The sequence below is a fragment of the Phyllostomus discolor genome, chromosome 15, assembly GCF_004126475.2.
Source record: "Phyllostomus discolor isolate MPI-MPIP mPhyDis1 chromosome 15, mPhyDis1.pri.v3, whole genome shotgun sequence".
Lineage (NCBI taxonomy): Eukaryota > Metazoa > Chordata > Mammalia > Chiroptera > Phyllostomidae > Phyllostomus > Phyllostomus discolor.
The window spans coordinates 26260703-26273108 of record NC_040917.2 but is presented as its reverse complement, the minus strand read 5'-3'; the positions used below and the strand labels follow the sequence as shown (position 1 = coordinate 26273108).

The 12406-nt window shown below is 71.5% G+C and overlaps 1 protein-coding gene across 1 annotated transcript in view; it reads right to left on the bottom strand.

The window, feature by feature from the left end:
* NAV1 (neuron navigator 1) overlaps positions 1-12406 on the bottom strand; it is a 130130-nt gene that overhangs the window by 12009 nt on the left and 105715 nt on the right. Inside the window, 14 exon segments of the mRNA XM_028531110.2 lie at positions 535-646; positions 843-926; positions 3459-3536; positions 3652-3675; positions 4292-4344; positions 5132-5302; positions 6913-7061; positions 7589-7630; positions 8201-8474; positions 8477-8643; positions 9043-9736; positions 10535-10723; positions 10726-10831; positions 11027-11165. Coding sequence (XP_028386911.2) covers positions 535-646; positions 843-926; positions 3459-3536; positions 3652-3675; positions 4292-4344; positions 5132-5302; positions 6913-7061; positions 7589-7630; positions 8201-8474; positions 8477-8643; positions 9043-9736; positions 10535-10723; positions 10726-10831; positions 11027-11165 — 2282 coding nt within the window.

Here is a 12406-nt window from a genome sequence, read left to right as displayed (position 1 = left end):
CTCCTGACAACGGGAGAGAAACCACCGAGGACCGAGGAGCGTGAGCCGCGGCCGGGACAGTCGGAAGGGGGCTCCCGGAAGAGCTTATTTTCTCCGCGGGGCGGGGGTGGGGGGGGCACGTGGACGTTCAGAGTCGGGGCGGAGGGGGCCTGGGGGCCCACACCGACCGTGACCGAGGCGGCCTGCCCAGCTGCCCAAGGCCTGGCCGGAGTCTCTGGGGGCTCAGCAAAGCCGGACTGCTTGGCGGTCAGAGGCCAAGGCGAACCTGTCACTGAGCCCCACGCCCTGGCCTACGAGACCACGGCCCCATGTGAGGAGTGGACGGCACACCCGTGAGAACTAGCGTGAGGGTCAAACTAGGTCACGTATGTGCATGTGCAGGCATGACACATATAGGTAAAATGCACAGCATGGACCTGTTACGTTTTCAGCGCAGCAGTGGGGTCACAGAAAAAGGTACAGAGACTCTCCATACGCTCCCCCCGCCCCCCCCCACGCACAGCGCCGCCCCCCAGGCCGCAGCCGCGCCCCCACCTCTGGGCGCGGACTCCGAGGCGCTCAGCGCCCCCTGAATGACGGCCTGGGCCTCGGAGTTCTTCTTCTTCAGGAAGTCTATGGTCTCCCGCAGGTCCAGCAGCTCCGTGTCCTGGGTCAGAGACGGGAGAGGCGTCACTGGCGGGGCTGGAGCACCTACTACACGCCGGGCAGCGGCTGGGTGCCGGCTTCCCACCGGACGCGGCACAGGGGTCGGGCATTCCGGGAGACGGGGCAGGAGCTCGGGCACCAGGGCCCAAGGGGGGGCAGGGGGGGAGCCTGGCCAGTCCCTGCCCCAGGCCGCTCACCTTCTCCTCCGCGGTCTCCGCCAGGTGCCGCAGGCGGGACGTCATGTTCACCAGGCTTTGCTCGAACGCGGCCACCAGGTTCGCCTGGAAGGAGCACACGGGGGCCCTGGAGTCACCTGAGGCTCGAGGGGGGCCCGAGGGGGGCCCGAGGGGGATGCAGTGCAGCCGGTCTTCTGTCTCAGGGCCAATGGGCCCGACCGACCCCCGGGGGTGCGACTCGAGGATTCCCTGGGGCTTGTCCCTGTCATCTGCCAGGGGTGGGACTGCCCCTGCCCCCCAGAGGGCTCAGCAACCCCCGGGGGCGGTGCTGCTGTCCTGCGGAACCCCTGTCCAGCCGGCTGCCCCGTGCAGCCAGTGAAACCACGTGTTTTCCTCCAGCGCTCCTGGGGTTCTCCTTGCTCCTGGCTTCTCCAGCCTCTTTGCAGGGCCGGGGGGAGGGGCTCAGGAAGCAGCCGGGGCACTGCACACCTGGCCACCAGATGTGAGGAGGGAGGGTACCCGGGACCCTCCAGGTGAGAGGCAGCCCGAGGCCACCCAGGCACAGCCTGAGCCGGTGCCGGACGCAGAGGACGGGAGGACAGGTGAGGGAACGAGGCCGGCGCTGTGAAGGGGGACAGAGGAGTGGCCGTCCGTGTAGGGCGGCGAGCGAGCGAGGGGAGACCCGGCAGGAAGTGACAGGCGCGTTCTGCCCGCCCCAGGACGCCACGTGCACCGCCCTCGCTGCTTCCTGCTGCCGGGGATCTTCCTCCCGGGAGGCCGGCCTGTTAGCACCCGCTGCCTGGAGGCCCCCGGGGGCCCCTCCACTCGACCATGGCTGCCGGCAGTGCCTCTGGTCCTGCTCCAGCCTCTGCCTGGTCCTTGGGGACCGAACCCGGCCAGGGCCTGGGCCCCGCGGCGCCTGTCACGACCCCAAGCACTCTGCTTCCGCCTCCCGTGCAGGGAGCGCCCGTGTCCATGGCTTCAGGTCACTTGTTTATTCTCGTGCCCCTGCCCCTGTCTGACAGACCGCTGGAGGCCCCCCACAATGTCTGGCTGCCCTGCTGCGGGCTCCCTTCGTAATCTGCAGGTTTTCCTCTCCTCTCCCCTCTGAGCCCCCCAGGCCCGACCGAGGGAGGGTGCCTGCGGGACCCTCGGCTGTGTGTGGCGGTGCTGGAGGGAGGGTGGCAGGGGGCACATTGGCATCTGGGTGCGCCCTCGGCCCACGGAGCGTGACCAGAGCTGGGTTCCGCGTGTGTCGGGATCCGGGAGGGCAAGCCTGAGGGCGGGGCCGCGACCTCGGCCACAGCCAGCCCGTGGAGAACCTCGCACGGCTGGGAGTCTGGGTTGTGCTGTGTCGAAGCCCAGGGAACTTCCTGTTCTGAGCAAAGCCGTCCCCGAGCTCCTTCTCGTGGCCCCGGCCCTGGTGCGGCTGCAGCAGCGTGACGGCGGGTGGGGGCGGCGGCACGGACGATGAGAAGCCGGCCCACGCTCTCTCTTCTGGGCTCCGTTCCCGCAGCAGCTCCCAGACGCGACTCTCCGGGCTGTGCAGGGCCTGACCCTGGCCGCCGCCTCGCCGGGTGGGGTGCAGGGAGGGGGTGGCTCCTGTTTACGTTACGATCCCCGCGAGTCCCACGAGCGGGAAAAGCACTTGACATCAGTTTCCAGCAAACCACAGGCGGCAGCGCCTGAATCCAGGGCTTGCGACACAAGGCAACAGCCAGTGGATCGGAAACAGGCAAGAGCTTGGGAGAGCCTCCCTCCCGGTCCCGGGGGACCCCGGGCCGGACAGCTGGGTCCCCGGGAGAGGAAGGCAGAGGGGCGGCCAGGGCCCGCGGCGGAAGCTGCAGACACGGCCACTTTGTGAAGCACTTGGAACCCTCCGCGGATCCGGCTCAGCTGGTGTTTACAGCCTCGGGAGAAGGGCTCTGTGTTCCAGGCGTGCGCCCCGGCCGCGGCCCGGCGGAGCGGCGGCTGTGCCTGCCCCACCGCACGGTGCTGCTGGGGCGGGGGGCGCAGGGGGGTGTCCGAAGTCTGGAGGAAAAGCCCCTTCGAGGCAGACGCCCCGGGGGCAGCTGGAGGGCACACACAACAGCCCCGGCCCCCAACCCGGGCTCGGGCCCCCTCTGCCAGCTGCCCTGGGGCCTCCTGGGAAAGGCGGCAGGGAGGGGGGCAGGGGGAGCGGGGCTGGGCCAGAGTGGGGTGGGCCCCAGGCAGGAGTGTCACGGTCGCCAGAGAGAGTTCCGGAAGCCAGCTTTGGGCCTGCCCGGTTACCCGGGGTGATCAAAGACGGGGCAGGGGCGACCCTTGCCAAGGCCTTGGGGATTCCAGCCCATAATAACCACTGCTGTCCAGGCTGACGGCTAGGCCTCGCCAGTCCCCCGCCCAACCGCTGGCGGCCCCCTCTCCTTCCTCTAGGGAGTTCAAAGGCCATCCGTGTGGAATCACCCCCACTTCCTGGCTACACTTGGGGCAGAGCCGTTCACTACAGAAATCAGCACTCAAAGATGGGGTGGAGGACCCTCCAGCCCTTGCCCCCTTGGCCTGGGAGCCCGGGGGGCGGCGAACGCCGTAACCCCCCCCCTCTGGCCGCATGCCCCTAACTTCCGCCACGGGACTCGGTGCCTGGGCCCCACTCACGTTGGCAGACAGCTGGGACGTGAGGGTGGCCACCTTCTCCTGCGAGGACTCCAGCTCCCGGCGGAGCTTGCGGATTTGCTGTGGGAGGAGGAGGAGGAGAGGGGCCGCTGAGGGCGGCCGCGGTGGGGGACGGGGGTGGGGGGGTCTGGCGTGCAGGGTGTCAGCAGGCAGCGGCGGAGGCCGGGCGCCCTACCTCGGACTGCATCCTCTCCTCCGCCTGAAGAAGGCAGCGCAGCGGGGGAGAGAGAGTGGGGGGGGTCACGGTGGGGGCCAGGCCGCCGGGCCGCGGTGGGCCGAGCGCTCGGACAAGCGAGGCCCCGGGGTACAGAGAGGCTGAAGCAGGTCCCCGGCCCCGGCCCCCCACCGCACTGGGCCAGACCCTGCGCCAGGGTTTCGACCGGAGACGTCTCCGGAGCTCGAGTCCCGCCAGCACTGGGACCGCCGAGGCGGCTGGGAAACGAGGCTGGTCGACGGGAAGGAGTCAAGACGGGGCAGGAGGGGTCCAAGGGAGACGGGGGGGGGGGCGTGACAGCCCCGGGCGGCGCCTGCTACCCCAGGAAGGGCGCGTGGGGGACAGCACACGGTCCTGGGGTCCTGGGAACCCACTCACGGCGCCGCGCCATGGAGGCCCCCGCTCCCCACGGCACAGAGCCCGCTCCGTGACCGGGGCACGCCCCGGCTGTGCACACAGGGCCGCACGGCAGCTCCGGAGGTAGTGGTGAGGCCAGACAGAGCCCGAGCAGCTGACGCACCCGGCCGAGGGCCCCCCCACGCCCGCCCCGGGCCCACAGACCCAGCCCCCAGCCCGGCCACGGGCACGGGAGCACGCTTACTGAGGAGTAGGTGGAGGACGCGCTGGAGGCCAAGGACAGCACCGAGCCGTGCACTGGAAGAGAGGAGAGCAGGGCGTCAGCGTTGGGCCCCGAGCGCGAGGCACGGCCCCCGGGAGGAGCCTGAGGGCAGCAGCCGGCACCGGCAATGGAGCCGAGAGGAAGGAAGAACCGCACAGGCACCCGGCTGGTGCCAACGACCCAGAGCAGGCCGGGTCTGCCGCGCACAGCGGCTCTTGCTCCAGCCTGCGCCGGCCCAAGCGGCGGGGCTCAGGGCAGGGACGGGGACGTTCGGGGGTCGGTGACGACCGTCTTCCCTCAGGGAAGCCCCGCCACCAGCCGGCCCCACCTCTCCTCAGCACAGGGGACCGCGGGCTGGAACCCTGGGGACGGCGGACCCTGGGGTGTGAGGTCCTCCTTAAGGTCCCTCAGTGGAGCCCAGCAGAGGAACCCAGGCGCGCCCTCGAGCAAGGAAGGGCCGTGCCCTCCAGGAGCCTGGCCCCAAGCTGACCACGACCCCCACGGGCCTGCCTGCCGCCTTCGTGGGAGAGGAACGAACCCCTAGCTCCCTGGGAAGGCCTCACAGCCACACCAGGTCCCTGCGTGTCCCCGAGGAGCCGAGCTCCAGCGGCAGCCCACGGCCGGGTGAGGGCGGGGCTCGGTCCCCGCTCACTCCCCCCCCCCGCCCCGCCCCAAGCTTTCGGGGCCCCAGACCCTGCGAGGGGATCGGAAGGGGGCGCTGAGATGGCCCCACTCGCTGTCGCGGGGGTCATGTGCGTGCGGGGACGGCGCGGGCGGCGGCGGCAGGAGGAGCGTGAACCGCGCCGCGGCGCGAGGCCTCACCGTCGTCTGCGGGGTCTCGGAAGGACCCCGACCGCACCATGCCCTTGGGCCTCTCGGCCAGGGACAGGCTGCTCCCCGTCTGGGCGCCGCTGTACAGCTCGAAGGCCGCCTCGTGGGTGGGGATGCTGTTGGAGCGGGTGATCCTCGGCGCGGCCGCCGCGGTGGGGCTCACTGCAAGGACAGAGGGGAGGCGGGGGGCAGGAGAAGAGGCAGGGTGGTCAGCAGGGCCCGGGGCCCCGGGGCCGGAGTGCCGGGGGGAGAGGGCGGGAGGTGGGTGTGCGGGCTCGGAGCGGGGGCGGGGGCCGGCTGTCCGCGGTCAAGGGCGGACAGTGTCTGCTGTGCCCCGCCTGCCCCGGGGCTGCGGCTCTGGCAGGCGAGGCTGGGGGCCAGGGGCCGGGGGCTGGAGGCCGGGCCCTTCTCCTGAAACCTGCACATCACTGGGATGTGCCCATGAACACGGGCTGTTTTGCTAAGAACACGCAGGCAGCTGGAGGGCCGAGACTCAGAGCTGGGCAGTGCGAGGAGCCAGCTAGGAGGCGGCTCGGCTCGGGGGGGGGGGGGGGGGGGGGGGGGGGGGCAGGGGCGGGGGGGGGGGTGGCCTGAGGCTCCACCCCCCGAGTGCTAGGTCACTGTCTAAGGTCACTGTCGCTCTCAGCAGCAAGAAGCCCGACCTGTCTGCCTGGCGCTCCCTGGTGAGTCTTCCGGCCGACAGAGCGGGCGAGGGTCAGGCCAGGCCAGGCAAAGCCTGCTCTGCTGACCCTGCTGGGCTCACCGCCTGGGGGCTCACCCCACGAGCACCACCCCCGCCCCGGGTCTGCCCCACGCAGGCCGGGGGACGCTGGCGGTCTCCCCAGGAAGACCCGAGCGGAGCCCCGCCGAGTGCAGACAGACAGAGCCCCCGTCTGGCACGGCCCCTCGGCCCCTCGGCCCCTCGGCGGGCACTGCCAACGCGTGTCCCCTGGTTCGGCCCTCGGCGGACGGGCTGGCCCCGCCCCCCAGGTGACGGCCCTTCACCGACCGGGTGACTTCTCCGTAAGGACCGCTCCCTTCTCCAGGGAACACCCCGCTTCCTCGTTCCCCCTCAGGTGCCCCCGGTTGCCCCTCGGGACACTCCCGGCTTCCCCGCCCGCGGTGGGGAGAAGGGGTGGCTGCAGACCCAGCGAGCGGACCTCAGGCGGGCACAGGCCGTGGTCCCCCAGGGGCTCCTGCGGGGCCCACCGCCCCCCGCCCCCTGCACCCCGCCCCCCCCGACCTGGGTGTCTGCCCGCCCCGTCTCTGAGTCAGAACGCTCACTCTCACTCGGGCCCGGCCCTCCCTCCTCCGGAGCCTCTGGGAAGGGTGTGGCCAGGGTGTGGCGGGCACTCTGTCTTCAGGGCTGGGACCATCCGGCCCGGCCCAGCCGCGAGGACCGGGCTTTTCCGGGTTCGGAGGCAGGTCCCACCCTTTGCGGTCAGCCCGCTGCTCCTCCTCCCCCTCCAGCAGCTCAGGGGTGCGGCGTGGGGCGTGGGCTCCACCCTGCGGGTGACAGCTGTGGCCCGGGTCTGGGGCTTCTCCAGGCCGCACGAGGACTGCGGCGGCCACAGACGCCTACCACTCGTCCCCCGGGGAAGTGCCCCCGGGCAGCGCCCCCCCAAGGTCTGGGAGCGCTCTGCCGTCGCCTTACTTTGGGTGAATGAGCTGCTGCCCCTAGGGGCCACCCAGCGCCGCGGGCAGCAAACAGCAGAGACCACCCAAAGCTGTGCTGACCGGCCCGTGACCCCGCATTAGCCCCGGCCACTGACCTATGTTGGTGAGCTGCCCCTTCGCGCTCAAGGACACGGGCAGCGCAGGGGGGGACGGCAGCTCTGACGGGTCGTTGGACTCCGGCAGCCCGCCGACCGTGTGGGAGTGTCGCCTGTCCTTGGCCTCCTCCTGGGATGGAAGCTGGTACCTGTCAGAGGGGCAACACTGAGCTCAGCCCGGGCCTGGCGGGTGTGTAGGGCCTGAGCAGGGCGAGGAGCGGGGAGGGGGCAGGCAGGAATGCCCGGGGAGGGAGCCGCGGACCCCCATGAGGGCTGCAGGACGCAGAGGCCGCTCTGGGGGAGCCCGGCGGGGGTGGGGGGGTTGGGGGCTGAGGAAGGGAGGAGGCATCCGAGCTGGGAACAGAGGCCCTGGGCCCGAGGGGCCCCGAGTGGTGGTGACTGCCGACACCCAGCCGTGTCCGATGGACGGTCAGCCCTCTGGACGGCCGAGGTGGCCTGTCCTCCCTTCGACGTGGAGGCGGGGCAATCACGGGGGGAGTGCTGCTGGGGCTGGGGGCACAGGTGGGCTCCGGCCACCACAAGCGAACTTGTGCCTGCCCATCGCCGGCAGGGAGCCGGGTCTGAGGCTGACTCAGGCGCCACGGTCAGTGTGTGCGGGGCGAGTGGGGGGCCTGGGGGCCGGGGGCTGGGCAGGAGAGCACGAGGTCAGGGTTACCTGAGCCCCTTCTTGGGCAGCGTGTTCCGGTCCCGCTGGTCACTGTGGAGAAAGGACAGGAGAGGCGGTGGGCCCGTCTGAGAGAACTGGAGCCCGGAGCCCGGGTGTGATCGCCGTGCGGCCTGCCCTGCCGGCCAGAATCTCCACCAGAGGAGCCAGACGGCGGCCTCCCCCTGGGCCCCGGCCCGAGAAGTGTGCCCGAAACATGAGAGGTGGTCTCTCCGACTAGAAACCGGGGCGTGGGAACGGCTGAGAGGGCCGCGCGGTGGTCGATGAACCGGACGTGACGTCACGAAGGTGATTTCCCGGGAGGCAGATGCTGTGGGGGGTGGCAGGTGGCGAGGGGGGTGGACCCAGCCACTCGACCTCGGTTAAGTCACATCACGTCCTTGTGCCCTGGTCTCCCCACCAGAGATGCTAGTTTAATAAACCAGAACTGTCCTGTTCCACGGAAGTGTGGGGCAGGTGGAGATGCTTCACGCAGGTTGGGGAAGGGGAAAGTCGCCAGGCGGCGACCGGGCCTGGGACTGTGCCCCCAGCAGCCGGTGCGGGTCGGATGTGGGCTCTGGCCATCTCTGCCCACTCACCTGTCCACCGTCTCTGCCCACTCACCTGTCCACCTGCCCGGTTCGGGGGCTCCCGCTCCAGGCCAGCTCCTCTGAGTCGTCCTCTGGGGGTGCGGCCGGGGGGCCCGGGGGGGCGGGCCTGGGGGCGCTGCCGGGGAAGGTGCTGGGCAGGCTCATGGGCACCTGGAGGGACTCCATGCTCCGGTGCAGGCCCGAGAGTTTGGGGTACATGCGGGGCTCCTTGGGGATGGCGAAGGCGCTCATGAGCTCCAGGCCCTGCGAGAAGCTGGCGGAGTTGATGTTGAGGATGGGGGCCGGGCTGGGGTGAAGCAGGAGGAGAGCGGGCCGCTGGCCGCGGAGCCAGCCGCCAGCAGGTCGGCGCCCTTCGGGGCGTGGGGCGTCCCGGAGGACGACAGGTCCAGGCTGTTGGAGTTGACCTTGTCCAGGTTGGCCAGGGAGGGCGGCTTGACGAAGCTCTTCGCCGTGGCCCTGAGGACGAAGCGGAGCCCCGGGGACGACCGGTTAGAGAAGCCGGGTGGACGAGGCCCGCTCTGCGGCTGTGGCTGCGCCCCGAGGCTGACCCCAAGGACGCGGTGACGCACAGCCGGGAGGGAACCTGCCGCCCGGCCCGGGACCCTGTGGACCCCTACGGCGGGAGGGCCAGGCAGGTCTGCACACAGTGGTGTGTGCGGCTGTGAGTGAGACCAGCAAAACCCCACGCCAACGCTGACGAAGGGGCAGAAGGGGCCGGGCGGGCAGGGGGGGCAGGGGAGACCCGGGGAGGCCGGAGAAGGGCGGACCAGCCAGACCAGGCACCCCCGAGATCAGGGTGCGGGGTTGGTGGGTGGACGCCGGAGCGGCAGAGAGGGGGACGCGCTGCGTGGGTACCTGACAGGCGTTGGCGGCAGCTCTGCCAGCTTGGTGGCCGGTGGGTGGCCCGCCTGGTTCTTGGGCGTGCTCTCCGGGGAGCCCACGCTCTTCAGGGAGATGTTGTCTGCATCCATGGCGACGGCCTTGGCCTTGGCCTTCTCCTTTTCCCGGTCGGTCTGATTGACGGGGGCCGGCGCGGCCCGCCCGCCGGCCACTTTGGAAGGCTCCTTCAGCCTGGAGGGCGTGAGGCCGGCCTGCCTGGCGCCCAGCAGGCCGGGGTCGATGCTGCTGCTCACGGGGCGTGGCCCGGCCCGGCCCCCCGTCACGCTCATGGAGCTGGCCTTGGCCGGCCGGGGCAGGCTGCGGTACTGGATGTTGGAGCGGGCTCCGGGGGCCAGGAACCCGGGCTCTGGGCCGCCGGACACGTCCAGGCTGGTCTTGCGGCCGCTCACCGGCTTCACGGGGATGCCTGAGGACTTCTGGATCTTGCCGAGCGTGGCGGAGCCCCCTGTCTGCATGACGGTGGCCGTGCCCGTGGCGGGAGGGGGCTTCTTGTACCCGAAGGACCCCGACGTGGAGGGGCGGGCGATGCCCGAGGGGGGCTTCTTGGCGTCGCCCAGGCGGTCCCGGCCGGCGTCGGAGGAGGAGCGCTGCAGGCCCGAGCTCCTCACCGCCAGCGCGCCCTTGTCCGCGGCCTTGCCCTCGGGCTTGCCTGCGCGGGGCGGGGGCCGGGTGAGAGTGGGGGAGCCGGCCAGCAACACGGACGCCCCCTCTCTCCCCCCACCCGCCCCCAGGAGAGGAGGGGACATGGCACCACATCGCGGGGCTCCGGAGGCCCACGGAGGGGAGCGGCCACCACAGGAGCGGGTGACATTTCTAGCCGGAGAGAGTGCCCGGGGTTTCACTGACGTGTTTTGGTTTTGGGCGGTTTCCTGCTCCCAGAGTAACACTTTCCAGTTTGGGTAAAGCGGCAGCAGCACCCACGAGGGGTTTTCAAGGAGGAAAATCTGGCGACTGGTGGAGGGAGGATGGGCGGGCGGGGGGGCGGCACCCGGGCTAGAAGGCGGCCAACGCCTGCGGCCATCAGGGACCCGAGGGGCCGAGGGGCCGCCCTGGGAGCAGTGCGGGTCTGGGTGACGGCTCCGGGGACGTGCAGCGAGCCCCTCGGAAGGGGGGTGTCCCGCCCGGCGGTCCCGAGGGAGCTGGGCCGACAGGCCTCTGGATGCCTCTGGGCGTCGCAGCCTCGCCTCCCGGGCCCCCGGGTCTTGGACATGTCCCCGAGCCTCGGAGCCTCTGGGACCGGCTCTCTGCACACGGGCAGCGCGCAGCGCGCAGACAGCAGAGCCAGAGGCGGGTCCGGCCGCCCCCACCCCCTGATCCGGATCCAGGCCCCGCCCCTGCTCCAGGCCCGGCCCCCTGATCCGGATCCAGGCCCCGCCCCCGCTCCGGGCTCCGCCCCCTGATCCCGCTCCGGGCCCCGCCCCCGCTCCAGGCCCCGCCCCCCGCTCACCTGCGACCTTGAGGGCGCTCTGGGCCGTGTGCGTGATGGGGGAGGTGACAGCCACGGGCGGGGTCTTGCCCTTCTTCAGCGACCCCGGGGGGCCCAGGCTGAGGGGCTTCTTCAGTTCCGCGACCTTGGCCGCGTCGTCGCAGCTCTCGGGCCGCTCCCGGCGCCACTTGGAGCCGCCCGCCTCCATCTCAGGCTGCCGCTGTCGTAGTCCAGCCGCCGCGGCGCCTTGTCCTCCGACTCGCTGAACCAGCTCAGCCCGCTCTCCGCCAGGGAGCGCTTCTCCGAGTCGGTGCGCAGCTGCGGGGCGGGGGGGGGGCACGGAGATGGGCGGCCGGGCGCTCACGGGGGGGGGGGGGGGGCGCTCGCGCGGCCGCTGGCGGCCCTGCCCCTCTCCACCCCCCCCCCACGGGGTCGCCGGCGCCGGCCCGCCCCACCCCGCCCAGGGGGGTGCTGGCCCGGGGGGGGGGGGGGGGGGTCTGCGCAGCCGCCTACCACGACGGTGGAGTTCCGGCGCGAGGCGGTGGGCGTCGTCGGGAGGGAGTTGAGAGAGGAGCTGGCGTTGAACTCCTCGGAGCTGAGGTTGTCCGAGGCGTCGCTGAGGCCGCTGCTGATGGAGCTGCTCTCATCCCAGCTGCGGGGGGCGCGGGGGGGCGAGGTTAGCCTCGGGAGCGTCCTCCGTGGGGAGGAAGGCCGGCCAAGGGAGAGGATGGGGGGCGGGGCCGGGTGTGCGGGTCACCCCACGCGTGACCTGAGCCGCCCTGTACACCTGGGCGACGTTGGTGAGGGGTTTGTGTTCCGGCGCACGGGGAGGCGCTGCCTCCCGGACAGGAAAACGCACGGAAAAGACGCAGCTTGTGCCGGGTTGTGCACAAGGGTCCCTCCGCTCCCGCGGCCACGGCGTCTCCGGTCATTCTGAGACGCGATCTCGGGGTGCCCCCCCCCACTTGTCTGCATTCCTGCGTTCGCCACACGGGGCCCAGGAAGAGGCTCCCTGCGGCGTTGCCCCCACCTGTCACTCCCCGTCACCCCCCCCCCCCAGTTTCTATGGCTCGCTCCGCCCTGGGACCGCCCCCCCCCCCCGCCCCCGGGCCAAACGGACACCGCCCTCTGGGCCGCGGACCGCTCAGCGCAGGTGCGGCCCCCCGAGGGGCCGAGTCTGTCCCGCCGAAGGGTCCGTTGCCCTTGTCCCCCGTCTTCAGGGGGAACCCAGGTCCGCGCACTGAGCCCGGTCCCCACGCTCCCTGGGTGTCACTCCTGAGAGTGACAGGCGTCTGGCCAGGAGGTCTCCTGGGGCGTCGGACCCACGCCGCCGCCACCGTTGGCATCTGCTTCCTCCCCTTCCAGAACGGTCGGCGACGCACGGCTCCCCTCGGTCACACGGGTTTCCGAGCTCACACTCTGTCTCCTACGCCGCCTTTCTCCGAAAGCCCCGCTTCCCCTGGCTTTCGCCCTCCCTACTACTTCCTGCCGGACCCTTACAGTTCTCGGGACTCTGAGTCCCCCCCCAGCCCCGAGCACGGAACACCGGGAAGACCGCTCTGCCCACCGGGGTTGGGCCACAGGAAGTCCCGTCCACGTCCCCATGTTCCCGGAGGGTTGTCCGTCAGCCTGGCACGTGCGCAGGGGCCAGAGGCTGAAGACGTGTTTGGTGAGTCGGCCGGTATCTGAACAAGTTTTTCTTTTTGATTTCAGTTTCACATCATGCAACAAAACATCAGCAAGCAAGTCGTCCAAGTGCCTGGCCCAGAGGTCGGCGCGCCCCCTCCCGTACAGGCGCGGGGACCGGGGAGGTGGGGGGCGTGGGCACCCATGGGGCTGGGCTGCTCTGCAACGACGAATCCAAGCCCACCGAGGAGAGCAGAGGAGGCGCGG